This window comes from Melanerpes formicivorus, unplaced genomic scaffold (assembly GCF_026170545.1).
Source record: "Melanerpes formicivorus ecotype bairdi unplaced genomic scaffold, bMelFor1.0.p_v2 SCAF_2, whole genome shotgun sequence".
Classification (NCBI taxonomy): Eukaryota; Metazoa; Chordata; class Aves; order Piciformes; family Picidae; genus Melanerpes; species Melanerpes formicivorus.
This window is the reverse complement of record NW_027142354.1, coordinates 19,447,841-19,467,776: the sequence shown is the minus strand read 5'-3', so window position 1 is coordinate 19,467,776 and position 19,936 is coordinate 19,447,841. Positions and strand designations below refer to the sequence as shown.

At 36.9% G+C, this 19,936-nt stretch overlaps 1 protein-coding gene across 1 annotated transcript in view; it reads right to left on the bottom strand.

The window, feature by feature from the left end:
- SHPRH (SNF2 histone linker PHD RING helicase) overlaps positions 1–19,936 on the bottom strand; it is a 56,154-nt gene that overhangs the window by 26,276 nt on the left and 9,942 nt on the right. Inside the window, exons 4-15 of the mRNA XM_068152438.1 lie at positions 17,054–17,272; positions 16,674–16,752; positions 15,779–15,929; positions 14,583–14,688; positions 13,826–14,082; positions 12,836–13,531; positions 9,435–9,686; positions 8,610–8,688; positions 5,910–6,073; positions 5,563–5,819; positions 2,785–2,906; positions 88–176 (exon numbers count right to left, since the gene is read on the bottom strand). Coding sequence (XP_068008539.1) covers positions 88–176; positions 2,785–2,906; positions 5,563–5,819; positions 5,910–6,073; positions 8,610–8,688; positions 9,435–9,686; positions 12,836–13,531; positions 13,826–14,082; positions 14,583–14,688; positions 15,779–15,929; positions 16,674–16,752; positions 17,054–17,272 — 2,471 coding nt within the window. The remainder of the gene's footprint in view (positions 1–87; positions 177–2,784; positions 2,907–5,562; positions 5,820–5,909; positions 6,074–8,609; positions 8,689–9,434; positions 9,687–12,835; positions 13,532–13,825; positions 14,083–14,582; positions 14,689–15,778; positions 15,930–16,673; positions 16,753–17,053; positions 17,273–19,936) is intronic.

Genomic DNA, 19,936 nt, shown 5'->3' with positions numbered 1-19,936 from the left:
GGGAGAAAGAAAAGACTGGCCTGTGGAATGAAATACAAGTATTCTAGTTCTCCACTATGTCTCCTTTATATTTGAATGCTCACTCACTTGCAATGAATCTGTTTTGAGCTTTTCTTTGTGCTCTTCAGATGATCGTAACACTTCCCTGTACAGCTCAGCAGCCAGCGCGTATTCTCCTTAAAAAAAAAGTGTAACAAAAACATACACATACTGTGTTGGTTTTTAAATACATAAGCAGCCATGACTGGCCAGCATAATATACTAAGATGTTTTCAGAGAGGCTGCATATCTGCTTGTCTTGAAGCAAATCTTCCCTATTCATGGCAGGCCACCCCCCTACTGCCAAAAAAAACCAGGAAATGGGAAAAAGACAGAGTATTATATTTTACAAAGACTAGAGCAGTTTACAAATTCAATATCTTTCATGACGGCAAGATCTGTAGGCTCCTTGATCTTAAAATATGTATTCACAGTTGCCTAAGTCCAAAAATTCTCAAATTAAGAAAAAAAAACCCACTCTACAACTCACTGCAGTGACGCATTACTGATTGGCACTGCAAACATGTTATTCGCTCTTTCAGTGACAACAATGAAAGCTGTGTCTTACTTCAGAAAAGCAGAAATGACTAAATACATGCAAGGAGCATAAATATTGATGTAAGCTGCTAACATCACAACCACTTTTCATAAAATAGACTATATAAATTTCAATTAAAAAAAATAAAATGAAGTTGCATATGGAAAAGCAGCAAAAAAAAAATATTTCTCTTTTCCCAACTGACACAAAGTTGCTTATTCTTAAAACATGGAGAAGATACAGACATGAAATGTATAAAGACAGATAACAGAGTAAACCAAAAATTATCTCCTTACATATCTGGAAGTATAACAACCCTATTTCAACAAGATTTGCTGCTTCTTGTATTGAAACAGTTGCCAGTTGTAAGTGTGTATGCCTGCAATAGAGTATTGTCATTACTAGCAACAGCCAAAAGCTATGTGCTGAAACTGCAAGGTCCCAAGCTTGAGGCATGTCAGGTCTCCTTTGAATCCTTCTTGACCTGCCTGGACTGGGCTTAGCTGTGACAGCAATTTCTCTACTTCACTAAATATCTGTGGATGATTTTTTCCCTTGTGTTTTGTTTTTGTTGTTGGTTTTGGTTTATTTCTTTAGACTTTGTTTATCTTAGTGTGGTACAGCTTTCTGCAGATAGCAGTAACAAGCAGTTATTCCATGTAGAATGAGATATTTACAACTAACACAATGATGTAGAGAAATACAGGCCTAGTAACAATAGCAGAGGCCTTGAAAAGTAAACATATAGGATGCAGTGTAGAATGCAGCCATGGGATGCTAAAAAATGGTGCACAGGCTTGGCAGTGAATAAGGAAGACATGGCTACAAACAACTCACCCACAGAAATGCAGACCTACAGCTGGACAAAACTGGTTTTAGGGACAACAAAGAGAACAAAGAAATAGTATGTAACATTCATAAACGGCATCACGTACACTAAATTGGTGTTAACATGGAGTGCAGACAAATGAAGAAAAGTGTGAAAGTGTGCTAGCAAACATAAAAATGACCCTAATTGGATCCTTGAATAAGAAAGAAGAAACTGTCACCACCAACATTTCATTCCTCCTGACAAAGAACTCCAGGTGGTATACAACCACCCATTGCAGACACCCCAGGATGAAACCACTGACCTCTGGACCCAGGAGGACAGTGGAAAGGTGTGCATAAAAGCATGAAAACACAGTAGAAACAAGTCAAAGTGATTATTACTTTTTTCCCACTGGTAACAATAAGACCTGTAAGATCTCAATTATAAACACGTTCATTTCCTATTAGTATCTATGTAAGGTGTGCTTCCTCCTTGCTTGTGTAGTGAGTGCAACAGTGAGGCTACGGAAACTGGAAGTTATTGACCAGAACTCTGCCTAAAACCTGGTTGTTTTTTTTCCCCCTCACCAGATGCAATTTTTGCCAGCCTGCTTTTCAAGAAAGGCCAGACATAGTCTTTGCTATCAGTGTATATCAGAAGTATTTGATCTGTACAGAAGGCTTTTTAAGCACTTAATTCTATCTGAAAAACTAGATCTTCACCCTGCAGTCATCACAACGCATTTCAAACATACTAACTACAGACTTGTCTTTCAATAGGAAAGTTAAAAACAGAACAGGCAGTTTGCTTGTTCTCTGCTTTGAAAATAGACTTCAGTATGAGCTAGAAAAATTCAAGCAGTTTGTCAACTTCAGAAAACTTATTACTTGGCAAAGAGGCATTTTCTTCCACATTCACGACTCAATCATTTTCATTTATTATTATTTTGTTTAGTGCCATTCAAAGATTTATCTCCTCCTAAATAAGACAAAAACTACACTGACAGAGCTGTATAGCAGGCAGCAGTGAAGGGATTCCACAGCCAAAGCAGCAGTCTGCACAGCTGGGACCTCAAAGGAAGCCCAGAAAGTACTACTCGTAAAGCAAAACCAGACTAAGTACAGTTACACAAGATGACTTATTTTATCCTCCCAGTACAAACAGATGATAGAATCAAGAAGGAATACAAAACAAAATAGCCAAAATACTTGTCAAAGATGCACCAAACGACACCAATTCTTTTCTCCCTCACCTAGAATGCATGCTTTTGTTACACACTATGGCTTTTCCCTTGAATCATAAAAAAAATAAATAAGGTTTTATAAGGTGGCATCTAAACCCTAATTAGCCTACTAAAAAAAAGAGTAAAGAGTATGCTGTAACCATCCAGTCTTACCTTTAATGATATGGATACCAGCTAAGCCATTAAGAGCACACACCAACTGTCGGTGAGCTTCCTCACATTCAGTTCGACATTTTTTCTGCAGAGAGGTTAACAGTTCCTCCATGGTCATGGTGCTGAAATGGAGACCAAATGGCTCAGATTTGAAGCAAACCCACAGTACTACAGAATGAAAACTGTCATCCTGTGGAACATGGAAGATTGTTACGTACATCCAACACACTGTACAAATGTTTAATTGAGATTTATTTACTTATTAAATTAACCCCAGTTGTCAGGTTTCCCCCCAGCTAGAACTTTACCCTGACTTAAGTATGTTAAGAGGTTGACACCTTCTAAAAATAAAAAGAAGTAAGAAATGAGAGGAAAATTAGAATTAGGGAAAATAATCTTTCACAAGGCAAAATACTTTGTTCCATCTGTTACAGTGATGAACTGGAAACAGGCAAAAATAGATTTCATTTTGATACAAGCTGTTCAAATTAAAACAGGTACAAAAGACTACATTTATCCCCTTTGCTACCAATTCAAACATTGAAAATACATGAGCTGTCAAGGTAAAGATGAAAATGTGTGAATTGAGGACAGTGAAGGTTAGCAAGTATCATTTTAGACTTTCTTACATTTGTTTGTAACATTTGTAATTCATGAGAGCAATTTAGTCAGAAGAGAATTAGCCTAATATAAAAATACAGGAAACGGAGAGGTAAGAGGAAGAAGCAAGATGAGAAACCACAGAATAAAGCATGAAAGATAGCTTGGAGTAAGGCCAAGTGGTAAAGATTCCAGGCAAGAGTGGCAACAACAGTCTACAACACTTGACCAGAGGATGCTTCTTTGACCAGTTGTGAGACCGACCTATCCTCTTCCTGAATCTCTGCTTATCAGCCTCATTCACCTTCTGGAGAAGCATTTACTATTTCATGTTTACTGCTGTGGACTAGAGGTGAAATAACTTCTGAACAGTCTAAGCCCAATGTATGCTGGTATCCTCCTCGCAACAGTTCCATTTGCAGAAACCGTTCCTTGAGTATACACTGCACACTAGAGCAGGCTTTAAATCAACATTATTTATAATTAGCTGAATTTTGCAAAGTACTGCAAACACATATAGTACTTGCCACTCATACTCCAATACCTCTGCTATTACTACTTATCTTTCATTTTCAAAGCCATTAGCAGTTAAAAGAAAAAAATCACACCAAATAAACAAGCAACAATAAAAAAACATAAAAGCAAATGATATACATATAAAGCATGCAATTTGATACACAGCCTAGGATTACCAGTTTAGACCAAAAAAAAAGTGAGGAAGTTTACTCAGTCAACTTAGGGGAGCCTAGGAAACTCCCTGGTAGGGCTGTATTTTTGCTGAGTAGAAGTCATCATTTACTGCCTTCACTACCCAAGTGGGAAAAAATAAAAAATAAATAAATCTAGCATAGAATGTGCTCCAAACTCATTCTTGTTTCAGGTCAGTTTCTGTTAAACATATGCTCCAGCATCAACTTTGTTTCAGTAAATTTCTCTTATTCATTGAAGTTCATAGTGCAGAATTTCTTCATTATACTCCTACATATGACCAAAACCAGACACCACCAGGATGAAACCACTGACCTCAGGAAGCCAGAAGCAACCACAGTTACTCTGCAACTATTCCATCCAAAACAACACAGTACTAAACTGTCCTCAGCATACTCAGCTCAGTTAACATGTTTCATTTGTATTTCACTGGGTCATTTTAGCGTAAATAATCTTGTATGGGCCAGTGGAAATAATGATCTCTTCCATGTTTGAGTCCTTGCTTTCACACTAGCACACTATTAGAAAGCGCTGCAGCACAGTGCCTGCCATTGGTCCCTGCAGAAGCAGGTGCAAAGTCAGTTACAGCTGCTTAGGAGCTATGGGTGCCCTGTACAAGAAAGGGAAAAGACTAGGACACAAAACTTCATAAAGGGACAGAAAGAGACTAAATAGAATGGATGAACACCACCAGCAAACTGTAGAAATAACATGATTAGTGTTAAAAGTTTAAGATCTTCCCTACCTGCAGTTTAAAAAAACCCAACCCAGTGTTCTGAGAGTCTGGAATAGAAATTGCACATTCTTTCACATCCTCTCTTTAACTGACCCAAAAATGTAGCAACCATATTTTGCAAAGAGCACTAGCAACATGCTTTTGGTCTAACAATGACTGAGACCAAGCTGGTATTTGCGGGGTATTTGTGAGGAAAATTATTTTGAAAGCAGGAAAAAAAAAAAAGAAAAAAAAAGTGGAAAAAAAAGCATTTCAATAGCCTTCAAATTTGGATCTACATTTCTACATTTACAAAGTCTGTATTTTCTTTGAATTAAAGACTTATTCCCATTCTGTTTAATCATTGTGACTGTTGTTCTCATTCATAAACATGAGGATTTTTAAGAGACAAAAGAAAATCAGTAGGCTTATTTAAAACTGTTTCACACTCAGTTTGTTATCCTGCAACACCCTAGTATACATCAGCATGGTATGGTTAAAATATTACTTCAGAAACAACTGTCTCATAGCAACATAGTATTCAGTGTTCTTTAATAGAAAAACTACACTAAACGCCTTACTACATCCTATGCAGCTTCTGAGGTCAGACAGTTTAGTGTGGCATAGTTACATGTTTAACTAAAGAAGTATAAAATTAGTATTGTTTGAGAACTGTACTAGATCTTTCCCTGTTAGGGACAATTAGAGTTTTGCTTTGAATAAAACAAGCTATTTAGAAAGTGACAGAAATTCACCTTTTCTGTAATGGCAAGAACTCTCCTCGAACAGCTTGTGGATGACAGCAGGCCTGCCTCAGCCGCAGCAAAGGGTACAGAATAGAAGTCACAGTCCTTCTATCTAGGCTACTAAGCTTAAGAGTCCAGTCTGAAATCTTCCTGAGTTTTGCCAATGCATCTTGGCAGCACACCTCATGCTGGCGATGATAGAAGTGTCTCTCCACAGGAGAAAAGTGAAGCCAGTGTACATTTTCTGTCTGAGGGGGGATTTGAATCTGCAATTAAAAAAAAAAATAAAAAAATTTGCAAATAAATCTGTTGATAAATGTTGCTTAGTAATTTTAAACCCCAAAACTCTTATTTACTTGGTCAATCACATCCTTCTTTGCTGATCTCCACATTATCTTGGCAATTAGACTGTAGAGAGGCTGAGGATTTTTCCTACAGTAAGGTCGATATAAAAGCTGGTCCCACCAATGTTTGACCCAGTAAGGATCGACTCCAAGAAAAAGGACTAATCCATACAGATCTGTAAAGACAAGAAAGTAGTGCACAATGTTTGTGTTTTACAATTTCATCTATCTCAGGAAAAAAAAAAAAAGAAAATTAACTTTCAGAGAACGGTAACCTTTTCCACTCATTTTACAGTCATTCCCTCACCAAAATAGCTAATTCGATGCAGGGGGTTGGGTGGGGGAAGGTGGGGGTTCTCTTCTTTAGCTAGTTGTTGGTTTTCACAGAACTTGCTGAAATATAACTATTTATGAGAAACTCATTTCAAGTTTAGCAGAACAGAAAGATTAATTTAAGCCTACTCCTAGAGAGGGTGAGAGGCAAAAAACCACGATGGCACATGGTTACCTGGGTTTGCCAGGTTTTGTAAAACAATATTGCTCCGTAACATTACTTCACAGCCTGCTGTGTACCAACTGTCTGTTGCCCACCAACCTAAAAGGAACTTTCACTTTCTACTACAGCAGAAGAAATTAACAGAACACATTTTTCTTGTTGATTGTTAATTGCATCCAACTCAGAAACCCATCATTTTGGAGGTTGGAATTTAAAGATGTACTCACTTCAAGCTTGTATCTAGTCTTACTGGAGAAATACCGAGGCACATTTAAATACTGCATGTGGACAATGTAGAAACAGAAATACATGATTGTATCTTATGCACAGTTCTTTAAGATCTAGTGGCTACATTCTTTATTCTTCTATTCTGTTCTTTATGGTAACTTTGGTATTCAGCTGAAAGACATAAGATGTTCTCCAAATACAGATCAAAGAAAGAAAAATCCTGGGAATCATTTCTATGCAGCAAGCAGTTGTTTACCCAGAGGTTCTATACCATTTTCTTACAGCAGCAGCAGCATGTATTCAGATTAATAAACATGTTTCATCCCCTATATCACAGTATCACAAAGGTTGGAAGAGACCTCGAAGATCATTGAGTCCAGCCTGTCACCACAACCTCATGACTAGACCATGGCACCAAGTGCCACGTCCAATCTCCTCTTGAACACCTCCAGGGACAGTGACTCCACCACCTCCCTGGGCAGCACATTCCAATGAAGAATGACTCTCTCCATGAAGAACTTTCTCCTCACCTCGAGCCTAAACCACCCCTGGCGCAGCTTGAGACTGTGTCCCCTTGTTCTGGTGCTGGTTGCCTGGGAGAAGAGACCAACCCCTTCCTGGCTACAACCACCCTTCAGGTAGTTGTAGAGAGCAATGAGGTCATCCCTGAGCCTCCTCTTCTCCAGGCTAAACAATCCCAGCTCCCTCAGCCTCTCCTCATAGGGCTTGTGCTCAAGGCCTCTCACAAGCCTTGCTGCCCTTCTCTGGACACGTTTGAGTGTCTTGATGTCCTTCCTAAACTGAGGGGCCCAGAACTGGACACAGTACTCAAGGTGCGGCCTAACCAATGCAGATTACAGGGGCACAATGACCTCCCTGCTCCTGCTGGCCACACTATATGATGGGGGTTTCCTCAGTATAGCCTCCTGAGTGCCTGGTCAACATGTATTATGGACAACATGACATTTTTGATTTGTATTAAATCAACATTATCACACAAAAACTTGAACAAGTTAATCATGATGGTCAAATCAAGCACTTTCTTCTATAGTGCTTATTAACTATGTATTCTCACAACTAGTAAGTGCATATATAAATTTAATTAATAGAATCATAGAATGGTCTGGGTTGGAAAGGACCTCCAAAGGTCATCTAGTCTAACCCCCTCTGCAGTAAGCAGGGGCATCCTCAGCTAGATCAGGTTGCATCATTATACAATTCATAATTATATAATGAATTAATCTACAATATTTAATGATAGTTTAGTATTTGAACAAGAGTTCACAAATACACATAAACACACTGATTTTTCACTTTCAAAGTCATTCTTTCCATGTGTAGCACATATTTCTAAATCAATTAAAGAGAAAAGAAGTCAGTTCTTTTTCTTTTTTCCTATCTTTGCCTGAAGCCTGCCTACAGAACCTGAGCACCTCACAAAAGAGACAAGATAAATGACACCTGCTAAAATGCAGCTCCCTACACCATGCATCTCAATTCATTATGCACTTACATAAGGACTTAATATGAGTTCAGTAAGCTTTAGTACCATTTTTAGAATTCATAATCATGGCACTTGATGCCCACAGTAATCCATACAGGGCTATGCATAAAGCAAATAAAGCTTGATTGCTGTATTTGATAGTTAGAAGGATGCTGTAGCCAGAGTAGACTATCTTTAGGTGCACTAGAGAAGGGTTAATACTTGCATTCAGTTACGTGAACACTGAAGAGCAGACTTGGAGTCAACTGTTGGACATAAAGCTTCTCTACTCCAAAAAGTGTTTAGCTTAATTTGAGGAGATAAGATTTCAGTTCTGTGATTTTTACATTGATACATTTATTGATGGCTTTATAACATGGTTAAAGTTTATGGCTTACAAAGTCAGAGTAAAACTTGCAGACATTTTAACTGCTTCAAACCTGACTATCAACACACAGAAAAATCACAGACAACGTTGCTACAAAAAAATTCCTCCAAATCTCACCTTCTAATCCTCGTTGCACAGGAGTGCCGCTAACACACCAGCGATTGACTCCACTTAAACGGAGTGCCATTTCAGCAGCCTAATGAATGAAGACAGAATCAGTGGTAGGAAAAGAAAAACAGATAGGGTGAAACACAGTCTGAAAACACAAGGACCTCATTTTTAAGAAGTCTGAGTATCCTTTCAGTTTGTATGATTAGCAGACCTGTAAGCACTATTCGTACAACATCTTCGAAAAGTTAGTATTTTTGATGTTAAATGAAAGCTGATAAAAGTCACACACAGTTCCAACTAATCAAGTGCATTAAGGGTTTGGAAAAGGTAAGTATTTAGCAATAGAAAACTGTATGTAAAATAACAAAAGCATATAAGACATTACATAAGCACTACTTTTGTTTTGGGGAAAAAAAGACTGGAAAAATACTAATTAAAACAATCTCCCTCTGCAGACTACAGCCCTAGAGTCTACAGACATGCTGATGACTACTTTAGCTCCTAGACCCAAAGGGTGTATCTATACCTCTGAACAGGCTAGTGTCTTGTTAGAAACTATCAAACACCATATACAACATGGTGAACTAGTTCCTTAAACTGTCAGTGTAGATTGTAAGTACTTTTTGAGCCGGATATACTTCAGAGTTTGCCAAAATTCCAACAAGAGAACCATTTAACAGTAAATACCTCCATCAGGAAATTCACTTCTAGAGAAAAAATGACTGTACTTAACATTAAGAGAGGGAGAAGGGGAGGCGATTATTATATCATTTACAATAAGCTTGCTAGAACCTTTTCAAGTTAAATAATACATGACTGGGAATGTCATACCTTTGCAGTAGTGCACTCAACCATTTGTGCTTCATCAAGGCAGATCCTCCACCATTCCACTGCCACTAAGGGGCTTGGGATGGCCATGTACCGCTTCTGGTTCCTGAAACGGCGCCCATCTTTGCTGTTACTGTGGGGTATATCTACATAGTTCAGCTCAGTGCGGAGGACGTCGTATGTGGTAATGACCACATCCTGCTCTGCCAACATGTGTGGCTGCAAAAAGCCATGCTTCTTCACACCTTGATACACCTACACAGATTTGAGATCGATAGCACAACAGCAGAGAATACTATTAAGAGACACCAGTAAAAATACAAAAACACCAGTACAGCTTGATATGTGCATACTTTTAGAATGCTTCCTCATATAATATGAAATAATTCATAAAACCTGTATTCATATAGTAGCAATAATATAGTTGGAAATCCATGCAAGTAACACAGGTAATAAATGCAATCTATATATAAAAAAAGAAATTTGCATCAATGTCTCAGTATTCATAACTTTGCAAAGGGGAAAAAAAAAAAAAGATGACTTAAGTATTTGCTATAAGCTATTTGTTGTCAAAGTTTTATGATTAAGTATTCTTTGATGTTGTACAGAAAAACATCATGCCAGTGTCATGTGTCCCGTCCTCCTCTTTAGCACTGGTTTATTACCTTTCTCCCTACTGCTCCAAGCATTCTGCAAAGAGAGATGTACCGGGCAAAACGTTTCTAAAGAACAGAAATTATACTCTGGGCATTATTTTATCTACAAAAAAGGATTTTTACAGAGACTCATGAAAGAGAAAGACTATCTTAGTAAGAAAAAATTCCTGTACACCCACGGATTATTATTATAAACCTTTCATACTGGTATTTGTTCTAATATCAGAAGTATTTTTCTTATCCTCCTTATAATTTAAGCATAATCCCTCAGAAACATACAGCAGCACAAATAAAAAGATTGGCAAGCTAAATCAAACATTTTACTATATGCTTCCCTGCAGCAGCATTCTGTATCTAAAGATAATACAGTGCATATTATAAGTCTTATTATACTTACAATATCAAAACAAGTGAAAATTTCAACTAACTTGTAGTATAACACAATATAATATTTTTATAATGAGCATTTTCTAATATCCAGTATTCTTAGCTACTAAAAGTAATGATTACAAGAGTCGTACATCAATCCTCCTCTTTTCTTTCTCATACAAATCTTTTCTCTTGCTCTCAGTTTACCTAAGGAATCTATTTCAAACTCACAGGCATTCACTGATTACTTCACAAATGCTATCATCAGTTATCATCATATCACTGAACTATTATTATTAGTCACAACATTAAAATAGGTAGGGCTTTCATCTGAAAGATACAACATCATCTCTGTCTTTTTTAGAAAAAAAAAATCTATATTCTAGTCTCATCTTCAAACAGCTAGCATCTTTCTATTCCTCTCTCATTCTGCAACTTCATGATAAATCATGAACACTAACCAAGGCGGTCCATTCTTATCTGCAACTATCTTCAAACATTTTTACCATTTGAGAAAAATCACAATCTTTTCAATCCCTCATATCATCACAAACTTTAATGTTCCCTTAATTCACCAACTAATAGCTAAAAAATACCAAAATTAAGGTGACTATAAAACCCCAGTTGATTTTTCCCCCTCTTTTTACCCCTTGACGATCAACCCATGATTTCACTGTTAATTTCACAGTCATTGTAATTTTCTTCCAGTAATAGCCTTCCTTTACAAAAGACTGTGCAACCAAGTCAGTGCACATGAACTAAAGAGGGAGAAGTGAGCAAGATTTTTATTTATTTTTTAAAAAGAGTATGCTTACTGAAGCAACTGGTTGGAATTAAAAATAGCTGTTCAAATCTAATAATCTCTTCCAAGTATTTATGAAGAGTTTATAACTTGGCCAAGGATTTGCTGTTTTCACAGCAGCAAGAAAGAAGACAACCTGCCACAAAACAAGACCTACTGATAAATATTAATTTCTTGTTCTATGATATAAAACCATTAGAATTTCCTATGAGTTGTAAATCAGTGGAAAAATAAAAATCACCCTTCATATGCAATGCAAAACCTCTTAACATGAGAAACTGGTTCTTTGAAACACCTGCATTACTTTTAACTTTACAGAAAATAAAACCAACCAAACAACAAATTTTCATTTTGAACCAACATGGAAAGCAAGTCTGGATGACTTACAATCAGCAGGGAAAAAAACCCTCAAAATAGTGTCTTATAATGGATGTTTACACACAGTTTAAAGTACTGACATTCAGTATTTTACTGTATTTTACTGCTACAATGTAAATTGACTTCTGACAGTTTTAAAAGCTGGTATTTACCTTGGACTGGGTGCCACAAAAGCTGTGCAAGTTTTACGTCTTTCATTGTTGCATTACTGAAACTCATACAAATGGCTTAGTGGATGCCTAGAATTCATTTATACATTGGACATTTATGCAGGACAGCTAAAGGTGATACGTTCCTGAATACAAAGTTTCTGCTCGTTATCTATCAACTACCACTGTCACTTAAAACAAGGGTTCTCAAAGTACTTTACCATTACAAATGTTCTTGTCTACCAAAAATATGAAGGACATGACTACGTCAAATAGGAGACAAGGACTAATTTTGAATTGTGTAAGAACTATATTAAAAAAAATCCTGTATAACCACAGTCTAATGTGTAGAGTTAAGTTTTGTTTTAGTGATGGAACTATTTAGAAATCAAGTAAAAGGAAAATACAAGGTCTGCAGATAGGCAACATCCCATGAAATATGATGGATGTCATAGAGACAATGCCTAAGTTGTAACTGTGTTATTCTTAGTAAACATCAAAGCCCAAGACTTTATTCATAAAGCCTGAGAACCAGAAATTCAAAAGTACACTCTCTACTTCTGAAACATTTGTTTTTATCTAGAATGAAATGAGAAGCTATGAAACATCAGAGAGCTGCTTGGGTGCACATGTACAGTGAGACACACCTATAGTCAGGCCTTTCTAAGTTCCATGGTTAATTTTTTTCAAAAAACAAAATGACAAAAAACCCAAACAAACAAAAACCCAAACCCCAAATGACACCAGCCTTCCCTCTCATGAATCACTTGTTGCAATTGGTCAAAATTTGCTTCCATTTCATGAAAATATCTAGTCCCCCACATCACCTCCTAGTGATTGGGTAGTAAGGAACAAATGAGGAACCAAATACAGGCAGTCTAAGACACAGACAAACACACCATGTAGTACCAAAGTACAGGTCCAATAGCCAGCAATGTAGAATGCTGAGACAAAGGACAAAGAAACCTCCAAATTTGTGTGATGCAGTGTCAGACAGGAAGCCTCAAGCCTTGACAAAACTCTGCAGATTATGAAACCATATAACCTTACCAGAACTCGAAGAGATGATGATCTTACATGCCTGTTGATCTCATCTACCCACTGATGACATATAGAACTTGGAGAAATTATCAGAGTTGCTCCTGTAGGAACTGGTTTCATTGCCACAAGACAATGGGGACAGTAGAAAGGTTTGATCTTTAGGTTTTCCTCTTTGTAGTTCACACATTCTGCATGCTGCCATAAGTAACATTTCAGGCACTGCACACGAGCTTTATAGTCAGCCAATCCAAGCTCACCACAGATGCATTCAAAACGATACTCAGAGGTGTTAAATGGAAATACAGAACTGCTATGTTGTATGCTACTACTGGCATGTTCTTGGGAACGTGAGGACTGGTCATGTGGGACTTCCTGACAGACATCAGCTGTAGTTTTAGAAACACCAAAATTGACCTGACTGTTCGTGTCACTGGAGACAAGAAGGCTGCCATGCGAATCAGAAGACCTTGAGATGGCAGCTTCCTGCTGAACATTATCATCTTTTACAGAGTTCTCACGATTCAATTCAGATTTCTTGTCACTTTTGCTAGTTGTACAATAATCATGTTCTTCCATGGTGATATCCATCTGTAACGGGGTTTTTAAGACATTTTCAGAAGTGACATCACTATTTCTTGATTCTTTGGTTTGAGTTTTAGCATCATTCAGCTGCTTCTTCTGAATGCTTTCTGAAGTCCTTGCTATCTACAAAGTAAAATTAACAAATAATGTCAGACTTTCTCTTCACCTTTTTTTTTCCTTTAATGCATAAACATATCAAGATTTAGTTTATGTTTACCAGCATTTAAAACACAATTCCAGATCTATGTAGTTAATAGTTTAACCCCACATTTGATGTTTATGCTTTAGCTTCTTTGTTCATTAAAGAAAATGCTGTAGTTTTTGTCAATTTTGTCAATAAGCCCGTATCACTGAAATAGTGTATGCAGAAAACACAGCACTAAGTCATGTGTTTCCAACATTTTTTAAGTGTTTTACCTTCTCTTTGGTTTTTTCTCTCCTCTTCTGTTCCTTGTAATTCTTTCCCAGCTTGAAAGATCCAGCCAGACCATGTCCTCTGACTTGCTCTACTACTTGCTCTGCAATTAGTTTTTCTAGAGTCCTTTTCAGAAGTCGTCTATTTCTCTGTATGTCATACCTATACATAGCACTGATGTACTTAAATATTGCAATAATGGATGCTCCTTTCTTCACATTCATTTCCTTTACAGCTGCTAATATCATTACTCGTAAGCCTATACATAGAATCAAAGCAAAAAAGACATTACAGCTCACAAAGTGGAAGTTACCTCAGAGAACACCTATCAAGGGAACTCTAAACACTGTGGTCATCTAAAAACTACATTAAAAAAACAGGCAACAGTTTTGACAACACTTTACTTGAGGCACCCTTAAAAATCACAATTTTTCAGTGATTCTAAGACAATATTGAGTAGCACTAGAAATAAGTTACTCAGTTTTCTCACTGAGCTTGAAAACAGCAATGTATTTCAGCTGAATGCATAAACTGTCTTACAATGACCTTTAGTTACATGGAGCTCTGTGGGACAGAGCACTGATCTGGAAGCTTTAAAATGTCTATCACTTCTTTGCAGCGTACAATTCTATATCACAGTGCTCACCAAAATAATCACTTCATTCTGCTAAAGAGTAGCCTTGAAGTCAGGATCAGTGGCCAAAATAAGACAAATGAGAAAAGAAAAATGCACTGAAAAAAGTTATCAGAAATACTTACTGGGATATTGTATTTTTTCCTTCAATTTAAGCTCCATTTCCCTTGGTATTTTCTTTTTATTTCCTTCTAAAGGTTGAGGTGGAACAAAGTAGTTTACGAGTTTACCCTAGTGCAGACAACATTTAATAGTTATTAGCTCATGTCTCTTCACAGTAATTCTGAACTTCATTAACTTCTTTTTTTTCAGCACATCAGACATTTTATATTTGAAGATGAGACAAATACAGATGATGAAGTGCCTTCTGGATGACTGCAATATTGCCTTTTTAACCACAGGCAAACATCATATAATTCTGTTCCCAAAGATCTGAAAATATCAGCTAAGACGTCTGTCCCAGATGCTCACATCTGAATGTTTCATAACTTCAGCGCTCCATAAAGCTATGTGCTATAGTCCAAAAGCTATTGTTGCCAGTTGGTGTCCAGATGCTTTAGTGTTAATACTTTTCTCTTACACTCCTTATGCTGACCCTCTGATACATTCAAGAAGAAACTTATTCTCTGAGAATAGGGTCTTTTTAACTGATAAAATTAGAAGCAACTGATAAAATACAAGATCATTATGTATAGATATATATTGAAACTGACTGCCATGAATTCAAAAGGATGGAACCCACAGAAATGGTATGAGTTTACTTAAGGATAAAGATTCTTTCCCTTCAGAGAAAATGTTTGGTTTTAATTAATGTGCTACATTTCCTCAGGATACATGAAAAGGAAAGTAAAAAGATAGAAAACTGCTGTTAAATCAGCTCTTATCTGAAATAGAGGGGGAGCAGAAATCTTCATTCATTCACTGAGTTTAAATCATCCCTGGTTTAGCATGGACTGCATCTCTAATGGATGTTTGATACTCATCAATACAATGAAATGGAGAACGATTTCCAACATTGTATACTGAACTATATATTTGTAAATTGCTGTAGTGCATGTCAACTACCAAAAGCCTATTAACAGCATGGTTGCCTACTAACATCCTCCAACAATGGCAAACTCTCCATTATTTCTCTTGCAAACTATTCCATTATCTATGCTACCAAGTATCACACATAGCAAAAACTTCCACTGTACTTTAATCCATCTTTAAATCTGGACTTCTATAAAACAGAAAGCAATAAACTCAAGAGAAGAAGTGCATTTCCACTAATTCTGAAAAAGTATTTTCTTCATACTAAATCTTAACCTGGTTTTCTTACCTCAGGTAACATCAGATCATCTTGTTTAATGTCTGGTCGGGTATGAGTCAGAATGAGAGCCAACACTTCCACTGTTTTTCCAAGACCCATCTCATCTGCCAAAATACCTCCAGGCCACTGAGGTCCAGCACTAGGATATTCACGGATAATACTAAAATCCAAGTACATTGGCAAATGAAAGTCAGTAACTACAGAATGGTGTAACAAAGAATGTGTTCAGGGATACACAGCACAGCCTCAGCAAGCAAAAGTCTGTAAGGTGAGAGGTTATCTGTTATTAGATAAACTGAGATTGACAAAAGTTAGTAAGCTTTTTGGCTATACAAAGCCTCGCAAATGAATACCCACGCCAGATGTAGATGGTTTTGCATTTTTTCCCCTCCTAACAGGCCTTGCCTTGCTAACTTTAGCACATCATTACCTTAGAGTCAAGAAAAAAAAGGATTTATACTTACATGTTAAAGATCTGAAAGCTATATAGATTAATTAAAAAAAAAAAAAAAGGCAAACTCACTATCAAAAGATTCTATTCTAACCAATTAATGAGAAAAATGCAACATGACTAGTAATGCAACACCCAACACTGGACCAGAAGGTTGAAGCCTCCAATGCTCTCAGTTTTTATGTAGTGGTCACATTTTAAAATGTTAATCTTTAATTTTTAGAACAAGATAAAAATCAAACCTTTAATATTTAAGGATTTAGCTACTTATCTGTGTGTCAAATATTCCAGTTTGCCCTTTTTTCTCTTTCTTTCTTTCTTAAAGATAACACTGTTTTAACTCTAGTTGCTAATGGAAAAGTGACAGTTATGGACTATTTGCTACCCTGTATGCAAAATATGCCAGTAAGGCTTTCAAAAACTACAACTGAAGACATGACTGTAAAAACATACCAGCCAGTAAATGGATTATAGTAGATTTTTACTCCATCCAGAGTGCTGACCTCCCTCCATAAGAAGTGCAGTGCATTTTCTATGGAGAAAGAGTTGATGTTACTATTATGAGGTTTTGCTATGAACAGCACACTACTTAGAACTGCCTTATTGTGACATTTATAGACAAAAAAGCAGTGCTTCATGACCAGCAAGATACATCAACTGCTGTTCAGCAAAGTTTAGTTCACCACTTAGTGTACTATGCAAACAGCAGCTTTTATAAAAATGGTAATGAAATAATTAACAAAGGTTCTAATCAAATAGCAAGAAAACATTACTGCTGACAATACAATATCACTATCCTCAATTATGCAAGTGTTCCAGACTTATATACTTGCCATCACATGGACTGTTTGTGTGGTTCTCTTGGTGAAGCATCCAGTTCACAGCCTCACTTTGGTATGGCCTCAGAATAGGAATTAATGCAGGATGCTGCACATCCTCTCTCAGTAAGTGGATATCCTGCTGATGGGTATGCCTTACAAAGTCATAAAGCTCTTCAATATTTTGTCGCTCTAGTTCCATGTCAGATTCTTCCTCATCTTCTTCCAGCTCATCTGCATATACCAAGTCATCCAAGACACATGTTAACAGTAAATTTTGGTCAACATTTCAGTAAATTTTAGTGCAACATATTTAGTTAATACATGAAAGCAAAGAAAGCAAAACACCATTGAAATGTATATCATGACTGCACCTGACTCAGCTGGCAGCAGTAGGAAACAATGAGCACTACTTCCCTAAAAGTTGAGAACAACATGCTATGGCAATCACAGAAGTATATACAACCACCAAACCTCTTCCTTTATAACAGAGGGATAGAATGACCAGACTTTATTAAATAAGGCCTTCTACTAAATATTTCCACTGATACAGAATCACAAATAATTCACATTTTAAATTTTAACATGGCTCAGTGATCTTACAGAAAGGGAAAAAACACAGTGGGTTGTCAAGGATTTGTACATTTTTCATTAAACACAGCCCTTCTTGATTAAAAAGAACCCAGGAGATTCTCTTCAGTGACCTTATCCATCTGGATAAGAAAATTGTAGCAGTAGGACAACTTGCATCACTGCAAAACTCAGACAAGTCACACTTTAGAAATTAAAATTCCTTCTTACGACATGTACCCTCTAGGACAGAAGGTCTAGCCTTCCTTTCTACCCTCTAGAAGAGAAGGCCTTGTGCTTATGTATTTTTCCACAGACTTCAAGCAGTGTAAAGCAAAAAAATATCATGAAAAATTCAAAGGTAGGAAACTGATGAGAAAGAAGACTTCACAGTCTAAAATTAGAAACATCAGCACCAGATGTACAATTCTACTGTTCAAAGAAAGACGCTAGCCCTAGCTGGTAGTGGAGATAAAGCCCTCTTAGAGAATTATTCTCTAAAAAAACCAACCAACCAAAAAAAACCAAACCAACAAAGCAAGCCAAATTTAGAAGCAAGTTCATTCCAACATTTTCAGCACAAAGTGACCGTAAGGTATATTAAAAAGTATAATACACTGATAAAAAGAAAAACCATCTAATGGCAGGGACAATTAAATTATAATTATAATGCCTCCTGCTAAAAAAAGAGATGTACTTGGCACAAATGCCAGACAGGTCTACCTCAAAATAATGTTTGGAGACTATTAGGACTCTATTTCATAGTAAACAAAAGCTTTCTTTCATTCAAATGAATGGTGAAGCTGAAGAATGGTTTCCAAAACAAACAGCAGGAAGTTGTATGCCTTTCGTGTGACATCAGTGCCCTCCCCTAATCCTTTTTAGTCAATAGAACAATTCCAGTGCTTCACAAGGGAAAATTCTGAAAGACATGAAGTTTCTATAAATTCATAAAAACTGTACATGTAAAGAAGGCAACCAGAGTGCACATACGGGGTTATTAATGTTCCAGCTAAACATAAAGCACCAAGCAGAGCATACAGCTATATATACTACAGAAACTGTACAAAGGGATCCTCTCACACACATTCCTCACTTCATGGAAAGAACTGAGAAATTAAGAGTAATTACAGAGTATAACTTTGAACAATTAAGATGATCTATGTCCTGGTTTGAGAACAACCCTTAACAATCTGTAGTGACACTTACCATCATACTTGCTAAAGTAATAGGTTTTACAGCTCACATTTCAAAGCATACTAAATTGACTTCTCTATTAGAAATTCATCCATAATTTTACACGGGAGCAAAGATCACAATACACTTCAAACAGAATATTTTTCACACAATTGGATGTTTTGCCCATACCTTTCTCATTTTTTTCATTCTCTCAGAGATTTTTTTTTTTCCTTATTAAATGGTTCCATGCACCACAGGGATATTTAAAAGGATGCTAAGGAAATTTACCTTTCTGTCACTTATTAAAGAATGATGGGTTGAAGCTCAAGCAGGCAGATTTAGACTAGATATTAGGAAGAAATGCTTTACAGTGAGGGTGCTGAGATACAGGAACAGGTTGCCCAGGAAGGTCACGGATGTCCCCTCCCTGGAAGTGTTCAAGGCCAGGTTAGAGAAGGCCTTGAACAATCTGGTCTAGTGGAAGGCATCCCTGCCAATGCCACAGGGATCAGAATTAGATACTCTTTAAGGTCCCTTCCAAACCAAACCATTCTATGAATCTATGAATATTTAATTAGGCTTTCAGCCACTTAAACACGAAATTCAATTACAAAGCTTCCGCCTTAGTATTTCTTACCTCTGAGAAACAGAGGCTATTATACTATAAATTTTTTCTGATGCTTTATAATCAAGTATTCTATTTAATTCCTTCAGTGACTGAACTGAATTTTGGCTACTGCATCTGCAGTAGGACCTTTCCATTTTAGTGGTAGTGCAGTGTGGTGGGTTGAACACACACACACCCCATCAAAATTAAATTTGCCAGACCGGCTCAGTTGGAAGCCAATGAAAGCTGTCTTTACAAGCAAAACTACAGTCTACAGCAGAATGCAATGCATATGTACAAAATATACAGTATTTACAGGTATCTACAATTAGTGAACAGCACAAGGATTTCCCAAAGACCAGGGGAAGCTAATAGTTTCTCCCTCCCTGCTGCCTCCTACCCCCCATACAAAACAAAAAAGGGACAAGGAGCAGAGAGATGTTAGACTTTGACAAAACAATGCAGCCAAGGCCAAGCACAAGCAAGTTATTATCTACCAGAGCAAAGAGGCAGGAAGAAACAGAAGTTGTTTTGGTACAACT